This window comes from Buteo buteo, chromosome 16 (assembly GCF_964188355.1).
Source record: "Buteo buteo chromosome 16, bButBut1.hap1.1, whole genome shotgun sequence".
NCBI classification, from domain to species: domain Eukaryota; kingdom Metazoa; phylum Chordata; class Aves; order Accipitriformes; family Accipitridae; genus Buteo; species Buteo buteo.
Genome location: NC_134186.1, coordinates 24,185,439 through 24,205,092, shown reverse-complemented (window position 1 = coordinate 24,205,092; position 19,654 = coordinate 24,185,439). Strand labels below are relative to the sequence as shown.

General features: G+C 35.7%; 1 protein-coding gene across 2 annotated transcripts in view; it reads left to right on the top strand.

Annotated features, from left to right (window-relative positions):
- Positions 1-19,654, top strand: part of METTL15 (methyltransferase 15, mitochondrial 12S rRNA N4-cytidine) — a 102,931-nt gene that overhangs the window by 27,024 nt on the left and 56,253 nt on the right. For both annotated transcript variants that reach the window (XM_075048209.1, XM_075048210.1), the window contains exon 3: positions 13,309-13,445. In XM_075048209.1, the coding sequence (XP_074904310.1) occupies positions 13,309-13,445 (137 nt within the window). The remainder of the gene's footprint in view (positions 1-13,308; positions 13,446-19,654) is intronic.

Below are 19,654 nucleotides of genomic sequence, written 5' to 3'. Positions count from 1 at the left end.
AAAGCTTACCACTGTTTAGCAATAACTGCATTCATAATTTGTAAGGATAAACTTTACTAATACTGTTGTTGCCATACTGCAAATATTGCTGTGATATAAAGTGGGAATTTGAGCCAGCACAGTTGCACCTTTTTCTAAAAAACATTGTAAACAAGGCTGATGGTCTAATCCCGGAACATGATTTCTGGTGATATTTTAACTTCGCTTTCTATTCGGATATCCATTTCCGTGATTTGTTTGTATACTAGTAAATCTTCAAATGACTGGAACGAGATCTGGTTCATCATAAAAATGACATATGCAAAAATAGCATAATATAATGGTATGCCAGATCTTTTAATAAGTCACAATATTAGCAGACATAATTAGCATCCAGTGCAAGATAGTGGGCATCAACCAAGGTCTGAAGATACCAGAATTCATTTGGATCTTAGGGTATGCTAGTCTACAGCACAATATTTTGTCGCTACAGACAGTCCCTCAACAGCACGTCCTCTGCAGTGGTCTGCGCTTCTGAGCAGCACGTACCTTCTTATAACATTTAGTCTACCTTCTTGCAGTATCTGAAGGGGGCATTATCAGCATGGCGTTTGACATGTCTGCGTTAGGGAAGCAAATGCTCCTCGATAGGTTAACATGAGCTGACATGACAAGGGTATAAATCTTTTTGCACCGTTGCTCAAACTCTGCTTCTAGTGATCTATTCTACTCATCAACCCAATCATCTGCAAATAGAAAAGCATCTAAATTACAGGCTCTCTTTGGCAACTCTGTGCACTGCATCCCGTACCAGCCTTGTACTGAACTCTTCATATCCTGAGCAGGAAGCAAATAGTCAGCAGGCGTGACCTTTTCCAGGAGATACTGGTCCTGGAGCTAAAGTAAAGTAGCCTAGGTTCACTAGTACCAAAAGGAAAGCTGGTAATATGTCATGTTTTACTGAACATGTCCCAAGCCCACAGTTCTTAAGCACTGCTGTGTTTGAGACAAAACAGATAACAGCAGAGCTGGAGGACAGTGTTGTGTAATAAGGCTGTGAGTAAGAAATATGAATAGCCTGATTTTGCTTTCCAAACATTTTTATTTTTAAAAAAGTGAAGAGAAATAGCTATAGAGTATATGTTTCATTTTAAAGTCAGCTGAGTTTCAGTATCCTAAGGAACAGAATTCTGTTAATCATACTGGTTTCCTTCTGCCTAATTCCATGGAGAGCGAGTTTGTGTTAAAACAATAAAAACAGCCCAAAGCACTACAATTTTGCACAATTGAAATAATTGGAAATGAAAAATGAAAGGACCGAGGTGGTAAGACAAAAATCATGGTCTTTTCTGAATGCATACTATGACGAAGACTTCAGTTACATGGTAACATTGTTCAGAGTGTTTAAATGTGCATCACATGTATGCAGTTTTATCCAACACTGTAGTGGTGTGGATTTGTCTGGGGAGGGAGTATATGGAATATTATGGTTGGGTGGGTTTTTGTTTTGTTTTTCTTAAACCTTTCTTACAAAATGGAACTTCTGTTATGTACTTTGTAGAAAACAGAGTGCTTCATTATGTTTGGGGGCTAACCTTTTCTAATGCCGTGTTGCTTTGGGTTTCTGCATATATAATTAAAACTTTCACCTTTGGATGGTGAGTTTCAGAAACGTATTTTTAATATGCTCAGATATGAGTTACAAAGAATGAGATTAAGGAGTAGCTCAGAAGGAGAGAACTTGCCGAGTTGGTTATTGGAAAAGATGTTAATAAACTTATTCCATGAATAATGTTAAAAACAAATGGGAGATTATTCTCAGATCACTGTCTTTTGACTTCCTCTTACAGAAGAAGAATATATTTGAAAACTTGTAACTTTCTTTGAAGTATCCATTACTTAATCAGTAGGGAATATTATGTGAAATAATACTACCAAGACAAAACTATTTTTTTCTTCTGGAGAATGCTATGGGTTTTGGTTTGGTTGGGGTTTTTGGTGGTTTTATTTATTTATTTATTTATTTGTTATTGTGGTATGCTCAAAACCAAATTGAGGATATATTTACCTTAAGTTATTTTCATATAATGGTACAATTAGCAGTAGGACTGTTACCAATAATTATAATTTATAATCTTACAAAGTTATGTAATTATTATCTAATGATAGGAGAACATTTGTGAGATTTCTGCACACTGTAGGTTTTTAAGCATGTTAGTCCGATCGGCGTTGTAAATTGAGTCCAGCCATGAACTTCAGTTGACAGGAAAAAGACTCCATATGTCTTTCAGACGAAAAGTGATCCTACATCCATTAGTCTCTTTTAAATAGATTGTTTGTTACCATAATAAGACGTTCCAAAGTCAACACCAACATTTTGGATTGTTCTGTGTAACTGAGCTGGTGTAAGTGACTGTACCCGTGTGTGACTTTGCAATGGCACTGCAATTAATAGGTTTGGTTTTTTTCTTTGTAAATGTTAATTTAAATAAGTTTTTAAAGAAATGCTTTTCATTTTTGTTCTTGCATAAATATGTTCACTGTGACCTAAGGGAAATAGTTCAAAGTTTCTTTTGAACTATATTCTTTTATTTGCTGCATGCAGTGACCATCATAATTTGTTCAAAAATTATTGTAAGAATAACTGAAAATGCAAAATAATACCTGAAATAAACTCTATGTAAGGAGATTAGAAATTGCTTCCTTTTTGTCTCTGACAAAGTTATACCTTAATAGTGCCTTTTAAATTATTACAAAATTAACGTTTAGCATCCTGCTGGTTGTTATAATTTTCTGGACAGTGTTCAGAATGTGCGTTAACAAAAGACAGTCCTAAATTTCATTTTTCTTTTCTGTTATATTTGGTCATAAACATGATCTGTCAAAATTACTCCAACAGATGTTGACATGTGGCTTCAAACACTGTGAGCTGCAGAACAAAGATTTTCTGTGTGTACCTCAAATAACATCTTTGAGGCTCATGTTAGATGTTTCTCTGTACTTTGCAAAAACTAACCTTAAAATTTCTTTGGGTCCAAGTGGGAAAGAAGCTGACATGATGATTGTCTGCTTTAACATAATAAATATTTACAAAATGTATCTAGTGGATTAAAGGCAAGTGCTGTAAGAAGGGTGAATGTTGAATGTGCGGTAGGTGTTTAGGAGAATTTTTTTTTTCTGTAATGCAAAAACATTACAAAAATATGGTTAGCTTGCCTTTTCAATCACTGTATTCAGTGTATCAAAACAATACTTTTAACATTATTGTCTTGTGAGAGCTGTATGGGATAATCTGTACTGCCATAATTTGATTCAAAATCAACAGTTTGTGGAAATCTCGCTAGTAGGCTTGAGCTGTGCATATTTAGGAGGTGACATGGAGAAAGAGGGTAGGAGAAATGTACTGTTTACGTCCTTCTGTTGGTGAAGAATTTCAGCAGTGAATGAGGTTTGGGTCAGATACTGGCATGGAAAAAAACCCCTACACTTTTTTGCTTTCTTCTAAAATACTTTGCTGCAAACAAGTTTTTTCCTTATTCATTCAGTTTCTTATGAAAACATCTGAATTAGAGCATAATGTCATCTCAGAATAATTACCTTTTCTGTTGATTAAAAATCACATTCTGTAACGGTTTTGGTAGCGTGGGAATAGTTTAAATCACGTTCGTCCTAGAAAAAGCTTAACTGATTTATATGGAATGAACTTCTTCCCATGTTAAGGTATTGGGGCAAACTAACTTTTAGAGCTCCGTGGTACATGGTTGTCCAGCTTCTGCTACCTGAATTAATTTTCATTGTACAGCATAGAATGCATATATGTACACAGTTTAATGTTTGTGAAACAAAAGTTTTATCTTCAGTTTTTGGATATGATTGTAAATTAATTTGGACAAAATGGATTAGTATAATTATTCTTTATTCACTTAGCTAGTTTTATCATTAATAAGTATTATATAAAATTACTGAACAGCATTTTTTAATGTTCATTGGTATGCGTGTACCAATGTGAAAGGTAATCTCTAAAGGCCCTCTGAACTTTATAGATGTCTCTCCTGTACATTAAAAAGTCATAATGTTTTTCTTTTCCTAAAATTATCGTGTAGTATATTGCTGCATGTTGCAACATGGGAAGTTTATTTCCAGTAGGATGGATTTTATTTTTATTTTCTGAAGACATTTTTGTTTCTTGATCCATTTGGACAATTATTTTAATTTTAAGGCACTTTAATATGCCCATAAATTCTTGAGTTTGAGTTGCATGGTAGTCTCATATTGTAAAGCATTTTGGTGAAGTAAGAAAGAAGTGGAATTGAAGGAAAATCTCAACAGTATCCAAGCACTGATACTTTTTTACTGTATCCCAAAGAATGTCAGAAGAGTTGTTAAAAAGGCTTGAATGAAATGTTTGTAACTTAATTGTGGTAAGTATTACGGATTTCAAAGCAACAGAGCCTTTTCTCCTGTTTTCTGTCATATTGACCAGGTGTGTTTTGGCATGAAAAATACTTGCTCATACACTGAAGTTGTAATTGGTTGTAATTGAAGTTCGTAAAATGAGTTGGAATAGGATAAGCCATATTTATTTCTTCTCATTAATTACTACTACTGTCTGGGAAGGAGACTCCAAATCAGAACAGTTCTAAGATTAATAAATTTAAGTTGTTTCATTAAACACTAATTTTTTCAAGTGGTAGTTCTTTCTGTATTAGAAATTTGTGTATGTATGTGTGTTTATGTGTGCACTAGCTGTATTCCTTTTGATAGTGTGTGGGGGTCAGAACTGATATTTTGTCACCCAGAGGTTCCCATTCATTCTCCTAATCTTAACGTTTGTTACAATTCTGTGTAGAGGGTGCATGTGGAGTGAGCTGTGGTTTTGGGAAGGTTGCCACCTTAAAGCAGTGTTTGCCACTATCTCCTAACAGAAACCCAGTTAAGATCTTGGGCATTCTCAGTGCAGCCTGTTGGCTGGAATAGGATTTGAAGTCTCTTTGGTGGATCACCATCCTCTTCCATAGTATGAGTAAGTTCTGTTTTGTGTTGTGTTTAGCAGAATACCTACTTTTAGAAGTTTGGAAGGAAATACATTGAAGTTCGGGTATATTTTTCCTTCCTCTTAGCATCACTTTTTAGGTTTGTACTTCTGATTAATTTTCTGTGTTTATTGCATAGGTTCAGTGAGGTTGGTGGTAACAAAGGCCAGCACTGAGCATTAATTTTCAATTTCGAGCTGGTGCTTTTGAGCTTTGCAGAAGAGAAGGAAAAGACTAAGGAACTGAGAAGATACTCTGCCTTTTCCCACTGCGGGCCCTAAAAAATGTGCCCAAACAATACTCTATGTGCTTTATTCAAGAAGCATTGACTCCAGTAATTATTTTTAAAATGTCTGTATTAATTCATACCTTTGCAGTGATTAGTTTTGAAAAATGTGGTAATAAAAGCATACAGCAGATCAACTATTCCTTGAAAAAAAAAATCACTGCTAGAAAAAGATTCCCATAGAATTCCTTGTCATTGCTCCCCACTTCAACTCAGTTTGTTATTCTCCTTCCGTGTATATGAAATAGTTCAGTGTATTAAAATGGTAAGCTGTGGCAAATTCAAGATGTTTGAACAAGAGGTCGGATATATTTATACTTTAATGCACTTAGAGTTGATATTTGAAAAATAAAGCAGAGTGGAAAACAACTTGTGTTGTGACAATGAACAATTTCTGTTGTGAATAACAAGGAAATTCAGACAAGTTTAGAGAACATGACTCATCATAGAAGCGCCAGGAGAATGAAGAAGCAAAAAACATCTTGCAATGTGTTCATTATTTTGTTTATGATATTACTTTTCTGTTCCTGGGATTTTTTTTCCACAAAGCAATGGAATAGATACAAATAAAATAAGAGTAAGTACTTGGATACCTACAACAGTGCCTGGCAATGTAGTAATAAATATTTATTGTTAGCCTTAACAAACATCTCAGTTCAAAATACAAGCATACTAGTAGTTTGACCTTCTTTGCATTTACAAGAAAAGATTAGAACTCCTTTCAAATATGGTAACCGTATTATTGTGACAAATGTTAGCTTGTCATCCCACTAAGAGAGATCAGTGAAAGCAAAGAGAAGTGCTGTGACCTAGTCATCACTGGCTTGGAATACACTAGTAGGTAGTGGCTTTGGTATCGTAGAACTTATTTTTGTTAGAATATCCAGTATAATGATATGTCAAGAAAAATTATTGTTATTTTGACATTTGATGTCTCAATTGCATGAAAGAGTCTTTCTCCATTTTATTTTTCTTTTTTCAAGCAGTAGATATGAGGCATTTTCTTTTCTTCTAATAAGCTGAAACATTAGGCAGCATAGTTTGGATGCTGGATAGTTGTTCTTCCCTTTTTCTTTGCAAAGTTTCTTTCAATTAAATCAGTATTCTGGTGTTTCTTGTTTCAAGCCTGTAAAAAGTGGAAAGTGCCATTTACTTTCAAAACAAATATCTTATGCAAGCACTGAAATGATAAAAGTTTTGTAATTGTTATTCTTTCTAACTCCTGATTTTTCTTCTGGAAGATGGGACATGGAGGGTGAGGGACTGTTGCAACTGGGGGTGTTTTCTCAGCTGTGGCAGCATGTATTGTGGATATACTTCCTTTCCCTACCTCCCACAGGAAAGTTCTGTGATTCTGGTTTATCATTTGTGAAGCCCAGTTTTGGATGGAAAGTCATCCATCAGGCATGTATCACTGTTAAAATAATATATTAATATATAACATGGATATGGTACTGTTGAAGTGTGTAGTTTTTCCAAGTTAATTTTTCTTCTCATATTTTAAACTTTGTTTTCATATTGTTTTCTATTGTGAAAACACCACTTTTGGCTTACCTTTTTTGCACATCGGGAAGTATGTCCTTCCTATTAGCTAAAAGAGGTGAGTAATTAAGTAGGATTCTTTTCCCTTTTGGCTTACTAGTGAGTAACATTTTCCTCTTAAAACTACATCTGACCCATTTTTGTTACATACATTGCAAATGGCGAAGTTGAGTTATTTCTACCTTGTATAAAGGTCGTACATTGTAATATATGTAGTATCAGTTTGTCTTTCTATGATTGGCCTACCATTCTGTTTGACTGACATGATAGCTGTCTTCATTACCTTCTAAGCAATTCACTCATGCTGTGTTTAATGAGTCTTACGAGCATTTAATTTGTGAGGAGGATACTCCAACAAATGTACTCTGAAGGGTACTGCAAAATGTTCCGCTCAGTACATTATCCTGCTATACTTGAATGACTGCCACTTAAAGAAAAATTTCTTCAGACAAGAAGGGAAAAATGCCAACAATATGATACAGGAGCATCAGAGGGGAATAATTGTATGGCTGTCCCTTCTGTGAGTGCGTGTTAAGTCTTTGGAGGAAGCGTGAAACAGAGGGCTGGAGGAAGGAACTGCATTTTTCCGGGAAGGTTGATTTGAGATTGATTATTTATTTATTTTTCTCAGTGAATTTGGGGTCAGGATGGTTCAGGTGATAACGCTTGCTGAAGGCAGAGAGGATGGTCATTAGCAATATAGACTTTTTTTAATAGAAAAAAGTGGATAAACAGGGCTGGGGGTGAAGAAAAAATAATTATGCAGTGCAAGGAGTTTTTGAGGGGAATAACACGTTCTCCGTTTTTAGAAGAAATTCATGTTATCTGTTGGAAAGAGCTATGGAGAATGCCTTATGTGTACTAGTTAATCATAGCATAATAAGGATCTTTTGGTATAATGTAAGTGTGAACAAGTGAGACCCAGGTTGTCTAGATCAAAAGGTAAACAGCGAAGTCTGTCATATGGTCAGCGATGGAAAAGAGAGACTGCTCATGAAGTGCTGATACCCAAGATAGAAAACTGTTTGGCATAGTACTTCATGTACTATATTCTAACTCAGTATGTCTTGGATATTTTGTACAATTTGTCAAAGTCCTCTTTGAGACTACGTCAGGGCTGCAAGAGAAAGAAAAAAACATCATGCGAGAGATCAGCTGATTGCCATGAAGTGCTTGAAAGAATTAAGGTTAGCAGTGGCCAATGAAGTCCTATATCTAAAAGATCAAATTAAGAACACGCAAAGTTCTCGCCTTTAACAGAGAAAGCAAGCAGAGACAAAAAATCACTGAAACTAGTAAGAAAACTTGTATTTTACAGATTTTTAAAATAAGTCTCATGTAGTTTCAGTTTATGTACGTCAGGTCTGAGTGTCAATTTTGCCTAAGTTCTGCAATCTCGTTTTGTTACACAGTAAAGGAAAAATAATTGCAAAGGCTATCAGGTATTGTGGGGTAAACTTTATTAGATGTGGAACATAATCGTAAGAGGAATTACAGATGACTTCAGTCATAGTAAAATGAAGTGCTTAAAAGGTATTTATTAGAAGATAGCTTGTCAGTGAAAAGTCTCGTGTACAAAAATGAGGAAGTTGAACTCTTTGTTTCTCTATAACTACCTTAAAGCTAGTTGTAAAATGAAGGCTATAAAGTTTTTTTTGTTGTTACTATCTGTATGTCATGAAAGAGCCAAATGGTTCTTAAAACGTACAGTCACAAACTGATTATAAAATTCCCGAGGGGAGCTCTGATGGGGCTATCATAACTTAACAATGGAACGGTGAGTCACTGCAGGAGGAATTCATGTAATAATCTTTTCCGGTATTTATAGGACCAGGAGGATAAAATGTCATTTAATTTTATTTGATTAAAAACTACTAGGCGAGAGAGAAAGAGGAAGAAAAAATGAAGCATCTTTCTTGAATTTCAGGCATGAAAGATGAATGGACTACATAAAAAGCATATTATGAAGCAGTGTAGTATAGTGATTAATTTCAAATCTGATCAATGCTCCAAAATGGTTGTGTTAATAAAATTATTCTATTTGATAACTTAAGGTGATAATTATGTTTTTTAGGTTCTAGATGCACGGTGTTGCTTTTGAGCGGAACAGCTAGATTATGAGGTATCTGTATGAGCTCCTGCTTGCTAGTTTAGGCATATGTATCTGTGGCGTTCAAAGATTTTCCGTGGCAGGTCTTTATTTACCTTGAAAAGTTATGCCAAAATGTACTTAATGTAGCCTTAATTAGGTTTGTTAGGATGCCAGAAATGCTTCAGCCTATTCCATTAATGCTGGTGATGCAGTATTTTATCCAGCACTGTGTATTCAGTCCTGCAGTCCCTTACGCTTGAATCAGAGCTTCATCCTCTTTCACGTAGTGCTCCCAATGATCATGTTACAGTTGTCTGCTGTTGCTTAAAGGTTTGGGTGGTTTGTGTTGGTTCTTTTAGAAAGGGCAATATAATTTGGTGAGCATGCGTTTATTCATAGTGAATGCTTGCGTGAGTTCTGAACTAAAGCTTTTAGATGCTGTCACAAGGTTGAGAGCTTGTCGCTACGTCCCGCTACGATGATCCTTATCCTTTCACTGCTTCTCTCCTTTGCGCTGCTAGTATTAATTTTTGGTTTATTTTTAAGAACTTTTGTATGGTTCATTAATGTTCGGCATGTGTAAGGGTTTTATCAAGCTTAAAGTTTATAAAATTTAAAATTACTGAAAGCAGACAGATGTGAGGAAAGGTGAGACTTAAGCAAAGTAACAAATATAAGTATTCTTGAATGACTCTTCCTTCCAGCATTGTAGGTCTGTTTCAGGAAAGGCAATGTTGAGGTTTTGAAAAATTTTAGTGCTAGACTTCTAGCTATGATATCAAATAAGAGCATTTCTTTGTTCTTTTTTTAAACAAAACGAAACAACCAAACCCAACCCAGATGATGTTACTCATTTTTATTAAACCTATTTTTTCCAAGACGAATTATGATGTAATTTAGATTGATTTTGATTGTTTGGTGTTGCTGCAGGATAAGTGCAATCCTAAATGACACTTGAGAGTGTTGTGACCAAGTTTTTTGAGTGCGCTTCTGAGTGGGTTAATCCTATGCAAGAAATAAAAAGGTGGTTTTAATTTTCTGTTGGTCTTTCACATTTTTCTAAAGGGATTTTTCTACAGAAATAGAATATAAAAGTGAAAGGTCTATTTATTGCTTATGCATGTTACTTCTAGTAAGGATTAAATGGAAGTAACTTCAGTGGAAATCAAAGAGTATCAGATATTTCTTGGAAATTTTAAGAGTAATTCAAGAGGATTTGTATATTTTCTGGAATTCATGTTAATTTTTGCAATTTTCTAAGCTAAATGCAGAGTTAACACCACCATTTTTATATTTATAATTTTTATTTGAGAGATAATACAAATTTTGGTAATTAGTTTAATATCCCACTCAATAGCCAGTACTGTTTTTTTTACAAGGGTAGTACAAGTAATAGTACAGTGCGGAAAAAACCCATACTGAATGGACCCTCTGTCATAAAAGACGTTCTCTGAATTTGATCAACAGTGATAATGTAAGAGCTTATAGAGAAAATAAATGTTTTCACTAGCTTGGAATTTTTAATGCATGCAAGTATTTTCAAAACCTAGCTAAGTTCTTGTGGTTTGTTGTGTTTAAAAAAATACTCTTTTCTGACTGTTTCAGTTTTGTGCTTATAAATTGGTTTCAGTAAATACGCTTTTGGTTTTGTTATGGCAGAGGATAAACCAGAATGGAATGCTTAAATAGATTGTAGGAGCGTTTATATAGTATGGATGTTATATCCTCTGTAACATAACTTTGTCTTATACATAGTGCTTACAAAAAAAAAATAATTCTTTGTCAGTTCTTTATTTCTTCGTATGAATGGTGCAATGTAATATTGGATGATGAGCCAATTAATTTTTTTTTTCCTCCATGAACTTTGTAAAATATTATAGGAAAGTTCTGCTTCTAGAGCATAGGATTAGGAATCATGATGGTATAACGCAAAGAAATTAAATCATGACAACCTAAAGATTTTAAAGTATCGTAATTTTCACTTACTTTTAGCCACAGTAGAGTTGTATTATTAGTCTCATAAATATTCAGTTTTATTACTATGGGATTTCTATTAAAAAGCCTTTATTTATGGTTTCTAAAAACTGTTTCTAGAAAAATGTTTGGGTCTTTCTTTGTTACCTTTGAATTTCTATTTTTATCCAAAGGGATTTTGTGGTTGAATCTTAATTCTTTCAAGAGATAAGTTACAAAATTTCCCTTAAAAGGTGCTTACCTTTGGGGTGTATAATTTTTGTAAATAAGTTTAGTTCACATTAATTTCTGTTTAATGTGATTGTGCTTGATAAGTGGTCTTCAAAAACTGTTTCACATAAAAAAGTTTGAGAAGTGAGAAAAAACCCAACCAGGTACTCATATTGAAGGATATGGAGATTTTGTTCTAGTTTAGCTTATGTAGAGTCTGATTTTTTCCCCCAGTCAACAGAGGTCAGTTAAATTAACTGAGAGGAAAGAGTCATGGGAATTCAGAGATGCAGAAACTAGAGAAGATGCTGTTCAGTCGCATTTCTACTTTGTTTTAAAGACAATGTCATAAACCAATAAAAATCTCTCTCTTTCTGAACTGCAGTATGTTTTCCCCAGAGTATAGAATTATAGATACTTTCTTAGTAATTTAAAAAGGAAATATTTCATAAGTGGAATTGCAGTCATACAACCTCTGCATTGCTAAGTGAAGAGCCAGTTATTTCTGTCAACAAAATAGTTCTTCACTTTTAAGCAGTTAAGTACCAGTGGTGTTAGGCCAAAGGAGGAGGGCACATGGGGCAGCTTCTAGAAACAGTACTGCTGTTTTACAGATAAAAAAGACTTAAATCAGGATTAAGTTCTGTCTGATTTTCTTGTGTTTCTCCCATTACTGGAATCATATAGCCCAACCTGCCTTGGTTCAAGGTGGCTGACTGTGTCCCAAGTCATTGTTTCTTAGGAAAGTCTCCGGAGCAAAGCCTCTTGGTCAGCCTGTTGGTCAAATGGACTCTGACTACAGAAACCTCTCTAGAATGAGCCTACAGAAACTGCAGAGCTGTCAGGAGAGCATCATTCACCTTCCCAGAGTCTTATCTCAGCTGCCCTTCTGCCGCTGCCTTCCTTTCTCCTGCTGGGATCTGCTGCACCCCAGTTGCTCAGTCTCCCCTCTTTGCAAGGCAAACCATTTGCTCCAGATGTTCTCCTCTGTGATGTGGCTGGGAGTTAACTAGCCTTTTGAAGTCATCTTTTCTTTGTGTGAAATTTGATGATGTCATCACCCTTCTCAGATATGAAATAGAACCCCTTTTTTGGTTGGTTTTTTTTGTGACATTTTTGATGGCAGGAATGTGAAATTTCAAAATATTTTCAGGAACTTTGAGTTCTGAGACCTGCTTATAGGTATTTCAATGGCCAATTTTACTCAGCTTGTGCAGAATCTGTACCTATGTATGTTTTAGTTGGAGTGCATTCAAAGTTCCTTGAATGTGTTGTCAGTTTTAGTCCCGAAGACTGGAGAAGGATGGCTGTGTCTGCCTGGTGTTACTAAAAATCTTCCAGTCTTAGTTTGTATATCCAAAAAAACAGACATAGTATATGTTCATGGGCAGTAAGTGTTCCTCAGAAGCGAGGAAACATATATTGTTTATCAAGAGGTGTAACTCAAGCCCATAGAGTATGTCACATCAGCAATTGAAGAGGGATTGCTGTTAAGGTGGGTATTCCGATGTTATTCTGCATCTAATTAACACATGTAATGATGGTAGAGAAGATACAAGATAATTGGGCTTCAGTGTATCTTAGTAACCTAAATAGATAGCTTTGTCCTTGCACAGTGAACTCAAAATCAGTGGTACTGTGTACATTTTCAGTGCTAGTTAGGTTAGTCCCAGCCAGGATATATATGTGCCTGTGCTGCCATCATACTTTGATCTGTGGTATAAAACTATGATAGTGTCATTTTTTTAATTGATATACCATACATCAGCCTGCCTTTTAGACACATTCTTACAAAGCAGATGGTGCTGATTACTTCCTATAGTCCCATGTCCTATATGTCATTGTATCCATCAAATTGAGCAAGTCCAAACAAAGCAGTCAAACAAGTGGCTATTCTCTAAACTCAGAATGTAAAGAAATGGGAAGAGTATGAAGCTGCAGTTGGTTGTACCAAATGATTGTTCTTTTATTCTGAAAGGATTGCTGGGGGGAGATCACAACCCCTGAAAAGATTACTCTGACATGATTGCAACTCTGCACAAAATATGAAAATATTTCCAAAAAGGCATTGTGACTATATTGAATGGTATGTTTTCCTCCAGCATATGAGAGACATTAGCAAAGGAAGCTTTAAATCAATAATTGGTTTATCACTGTTCTAAAGTAAAGGTGTTGTCTTTTTCACTCAACAGCGTTTCCTTGATATGACGTTTGGAGCCGGAGGTCATACTACAGCTCTTCTAGAGAAAGCCAGCGACATTACAATATATGCACTAGACAGGGACCCCACAGCTTATAAAATAGCTCAGCAGCTTTCAGAATCATACCCGTAAGTTGTCTTCTGTCTTAAATATGGTCGAGATAAGGTTGATACTGTGGTATTATATGCACAATTGAATATATTTTTATAGCTTTAATACACAGTTTTTAATGGCTTATTGTAGAATAGCATTATATGCTGTATGTACCCTGTTAAATAGGAGATCCAATCCAATTCAATTTATGAGTATTTGCATGCAAGTTCTTAGATTTTTTTGACTTAAACGTGTATTCTATACTCTGTTAATTTTGAGTATGCATCAAGTAGCCAATTTCATATTTAAAAAAGATTCATGTGCTCTGCTTGCATTGAGATGATTCTGGTGGCAGAGTTGTACAAAAGCACACATTGTGGTAAATGTTTCACAAAAAAGGATGGAATAATACACTTTAAATAATGAGGTAATTTAAATATGGCTTATGAATATTTTAATTTAAAAAAATAATTGTAATTCGGTATTCGGTTTGCTAAATATTTTGCCACTGGCTTCAGAAACTACTAAACAATTTAATAAGCTACTGTTTCTGTGTAAAGCTCATGCTCCAATTTTCTTTTTAAATAGAGTGCTGAATTTGCTAAATGAACAATTGCTAAATGCAAATTTTTATGGGTTTTTTTAGTTATACGAAGTTCTTGTTCCTTTATTCAAGAAACAGCCCAGTCAGAGCATGAGTATAAGTGTGGAATATGTAGAGTTGAACATGAGCTTTTCAGAAAGTGCTACTGTTTAAATTTGACCAAGAAGTAAAAATATGTAGACACAAAATTAAGTAATATGAAATAATTAATACTTAGGAAATTTAGGGAAAGTAGGAAGGAGAGGACGCTTACTGTTGGATTGAAAACATTAGAGTATTTATTTCAAAAGAGCTTTTACATGAGGAAAAGCAAATCTTTCCAATAAGAAGAAAACTGGAAGAGGTGGATAAACGCCTGTTTGTTCAGTCGTGTTTCCCCATATAAAAAGGAGTTCTAAGATGGCAGTACTGTTCAAGCAATGCAGAAGATATTCCTCAGCTTTTCTGAAAGAAAAGGCTAACATGTGTATTCCTCTATTTAAGCGCCATTGTCAGAGGCCCAGTGGGAAAAATGCAAGCATGTGACAAGAAAGCATGTGACAGTTCCTAGTCATCCTACTCTGTGATACCACTTAAATATATTTCTCTAAACTTTCAGTTCTTTGTGGGCTGAAGTGACATGCAGCGTATAATTAAAAATTTGTGGAATTCCTCTCAACTGTTATTTCTCCAGGGAATGCTCTTTTTGACAGAATAGTGTGGAGAATATTGGCAAGGAAAGTTCATTTTCTTTGAAACTAAGCTTGCAAATGCATTCTACCAGATGTCATGGGAGTTGTAGTCTTCTGGTTTTGTGTCATAGAAAAAAAAAAATAAGTAGACCAAATTAAAGCTAATCTTACACCTAATAAAAGTTTTCAGAAACATTCACACAACATAAGACAATGATGAGCAGCCCTCTGACTCAATATATGTTTATCCAAAAGTATCCTATGCAAACCTGGGTGTGAAGGAAGTTTATTTTCTGGATAGCTGAAGAGATTTTACAAGTGTTGGGTGGTGTTCTGCCAATGATTGACATTCTTAATTCTCTCCTTGCTTATGTTTGTGAAAAGGATGAGCTTTAATCAATATAGTATTACAGTCAATGTAACTTACTATGGCTTTATAAACAAAGAAGGTCTCCTACTTCCTATTTTTGTTAGTAAAAATCACATAAACTTGGTTACTTGGACTCCAGACATGGTGTCATCTACCTTTACAGACGCAAGTTATCATTAGAGTGAAGTGGATTCTTAAATAACATAGTGTTAAGTTGTTAGTGAAAAGTCTTAATCACTGAATCACTGAAATGCCACTTGAATATATATTGTAAGATACAGAGTGGTATTCTTATTTGTTTCGGTGTTTTCCCTCATCTCATGTCTTTCCTATTGGAAAGATCTGGTGAGTCCTTTTTCAGAAGGTAAATATATCTTCTCTCATAATAGTTTATGTTGAAAATTAAGGTAAAAGAATGTTCATATATGCTATATGTGCTCATTATTAATCTTTCCCTGGGAAGTCAGTTGCACAAAGTGTTGTTAAATTAAAAAGTGGAAGGAGGAGGTACGTAATATATAAATAACAGGTAAAGCTAGGGTTTGCTTACAAATCAGTTGTAAGTATAAAGGATTTACTTATGAGATATGGAGCTTTCCTAAATGGAATTTTTTCTTTCAGTCTTCATTAAAAGATAGTTGATGTAATATTATGGGGTTTTAGTGTCTATTTTCTGCACTGTATTAGAAATAAGTCTTTTATCATAATTTTATCAGTTTGATTCAAATCTGTGTTGGCATCAAAAGCTCAGAGAATTCATCCAGTTGGCATCTTTACCTGGTCAGGTCTACTCTTGGGTAAAATAGTTCCCTGGTTCACCAGGGAGCCACAGAAATAGTTGTGCTGTCTTAAAAATGGCAATGGCAGCATGCAATTGCAAGCCGAGAGAAATGTAGGGCTGTCCCTTTTCTACAAAGCACAGCCGCAGATGTAACAGACTGAAGAAATGCAGCACAGAAGTATAAACTTCTCCATTGTTGTTCTGTTTTAGGGGTTTTTTTCATCCCTTCTGTTTAACATTGCTGGTTTTGGAGAGGTTATCTGACTTGCTGAAGTGCTTCACTTCCTTTGGAGGTGATGGCACAACGTGGGGGAAAGGGCTGTTATGCAACTGTAACCAGTAAAATCTGATTCCCACTATGTCAGAAATTGTGAATGCAATGGGCAAATTGAAAGTCATACATAAACTGAATTTTCTGTTACCATTTTGTTTCTACTGAAAACAGAATATTGTACCTGTTTGATCGGGGATGTTAAAAAATTCCAGCATATCAACTCCATGATGGATCTTGAGTCTTGCAGTAGTACTTGCAGTAGTCCATCCTACCATAAAAAACTTGAATGCTAAATATTCAGTGTTAATTGGTATTGCTTATTCTGGTTAGGTAACATAATAATCTTACTAAAATCATATAGTTCATTACTGTTACTTACTGAGGCTTCATTTTTTCAGCATCCTATATCTTAAGTCACTGAGTTACAAGATTATTAAAGCTCAAGCTGCAGAAATATGCCCAAAGATATGGTTGGAAGAGAAGAATAGGTATGGCTAAATTATGGGATTTTTCTATATTCAGAACTAATAAATGAAGTCCTCCTTGAACTTAGCTGAAGGACAGCTGAATGAGAACACTGTGGAAAAATACATTTTGATGTTTGTATTTTAAATGTGTCTCTACTTCCTGGTAATGATTTTGTCAGAACTAAAATCTGAAGAGGGTAGAGTTCCAGCTGCAATTCTTGCATTCATTTAGCTTCTCTGTTTATTATTTTTATTTTTTAAAGCATGTAGTGCTGCTTTAATAAGCAGAAAATGGGTCAGGGCCTGTTAGATATTCAGTGTGTGGGTGGGAATCCTTTGACGTGCTTTCTGGGGAAGCCTCTAACTTGGGAATTGCTGCTGAGAATCCAGGAGAACAAGATAAAATTCAGTCAGTAGCAATATATATTACAAGTAAACCCTTTCACACCCACTGAAAGGGAGAGGTTAGAGAGGTGGCTTAAATCTGGCAATTAACCAGTATCATTGCAAGCTTTTGAGTATGAGAAACCTATGCAAAGCCTACGCAGAGGAGACAATATGTTCTTTGTAATTCTCTGAGCAGAATAAGAAATTTTGCCCCCAAAGTAAGGATAAATGGTATCAAATTCCTCATACAATTTAACTACCATTTTCTTGTAGTTATAAAGTAATTTTGAGGTGTGATGGTGCTTGTGAGTTTTGCTTTCAGAGTTACACTAAGTTTACAGAAAAAGTGGGATAGAGCCATCAGCTGTGCGTTGTATGTTCTGAGGAAAATAGAAATTTTGTTCAGTTCTAGGGAAAACAGAACTTCTTTTTTCAGTTGCAATAAGCTTATTTTAAGTGCTTGAGAATTGTAGCAGAGCATATTACATATTGATGCTTTTGTTGCTGTAAGTTATTTATATAGGCGACTATTTAACTTCTGACTAGTGCATAAGGGATACAGTTAACTGTGCAATCAAGGCATATTCATTGTAATGGTGCCTTGACTATAAATAAGTTAATTATTTACCTATAGTGTTATTTCTAAAGAATTCTCCATGTGTGTCAACATCTGGCTGCCTCTCAAATGCAAGCAACATAGATAAGTGAGTTGCCTTAAACGTGGGATGGAAAAATGCAATTGAGAACGCTAAAAAGAGCTTTACATGCCATTATTTTAAAATAGTGCTTTTCTGTCATTTATTTTGTTCCCCAAAAGGTTTATTTGGGTAACAAACCCAAATATGTTTCCATATAAAAACATAAGGAACAAAAATTCTTTCTCTTGTTGCTCAAGTTCCAGCTGTACAGATTTCAGAATGACTAGAAACCTTTGCTTGCTTTCATACATGCAGTCTGATCCTTCAATACATCAAGTTCCTGGTCCAAATTTGGGCCCAATTCAAATTTACCCTGACATACAAAACACATGCAACAGTCTACTCTTAATGATTGTTGTTCTTCCCATTTTACTCTTTACTTTCTTTTATAACTTGGCCCCTTAGCACTTTCTTAAAACCTCGGCAACTTCAGAGGGGAAGGCTGTGCATGTTGTTTACCTGGACTTTAGTAAAGCCTTTGATACCGTTTCCTGCAGCATTCTCCTGGAGAAACCGGCTGCTTGTGGCTTGGGCAGGTGGACTTGTGGCTGGGTAAAAAACTGGCTGGATGGTCGAGCCCAGAGCGGTGGTGAACGGAGTTAAATCCGTTTGGCAGCCGGTCAGAAGTGGTGTTCCCCAGGGCTCAGTACCGGGGCCAGTTCTGTTTAATATCTTTATCAATGATCTGGACGAGGGGATCGAGTGCGCCCTCAGTAAGTTTGCTGAGGACACCAAGTTGGGCGGGAGGGTTGATCTGCTGGAGGGTAGGAAGGGTCTGCAGAGGGGTCTGGACAGGCTGGATCGATGGCCTGAGGCCAGCTGTGAGGTTCAACAAGGCCAAGTGCCTGAGCATCTCCTGCCCTCCTTCTTCACTGACCTGGGGGTCTGCAGAGCTCTTTCACATATTCTCACTACTCTCTCCAGCTGCAATTGGGAAGGTTTTTTTTCCCCTTCTTAAATACATTCTCCCAGCGGCACTACCACCGTCGCTGATGGGCTCGGCCTTGGCCAGCGGCGGGTCCGACTCGGAGCCGGCTGGCATTGGCTCTGTCGGACACGGGGGAAGCTTCCAGCAGCTTCTCACAGAAGCCACCCCTGTGGCCCCTCCGCTACCAAAACCCTTGCCATGCAAACCCAATGCAAGTTCTTATATAACTGATGGTGTTAACTAGCTGAACTAAACATTACTGGATTGTTTTCTTAATTTATTTAACATTCCTGTGGTAATACTCTGAATTGTTACTGCAGTCATACTCAGTTACCAATAATACATCTCTGCCAAGGAATTGTGAAAGACAAGTTTATTGTTTTTGTTTGGGATTTTAGACTGGGAAGCTAAAATGGAGTGACTAACATGCAGTGCTATGCTAAGACCATTTAATTAATATTTTGTTGGGTACTTCCTGGCTAAGTCAAGAGATAATGGGAACAAATGCTGATGCCTCTTCATCGAAACTATACTCTTAATTAGTCTTTTAGCAAAATAATTTATTTGTTCTGAATATAAATAGTTTGTAAAACTTCTCACAATTTATATCTGTATTTGTATACTAAAAACAATTTCTATCCATGCACGTATACACTGAGCAACTGCAGGTGCCTGCATGCCCACACCACTGTCCCCAGAGTTACCATCAACTCTTTTTATGTATTTTAATTGGGAGACAACAGCAAAAAGATGGGAATACCAAATTACAGTGTAAAAATGCATAGTAGAAACCAAATACTTTATAATATAAAAATATAGTTTAATTTATTTACTTTGAAAAAATCTGCTAAATGTGATTTTGTAGAGAGCAAGTGCAATGCAGAGTATATACGGACTTTTTATCACACTGCAGCACGGACAGCTAAGTGAAGAGGCAGGGTTGGTTAGTCCTCAGTCACAATAGTCCATTTACATGTTCTTGACTGGCTCTGAAAAAAGTTCATTTGAGGAACTCCTATAACTAAGATAGAAACAAAAATTATTTTTATAATTAGTAAGCTATT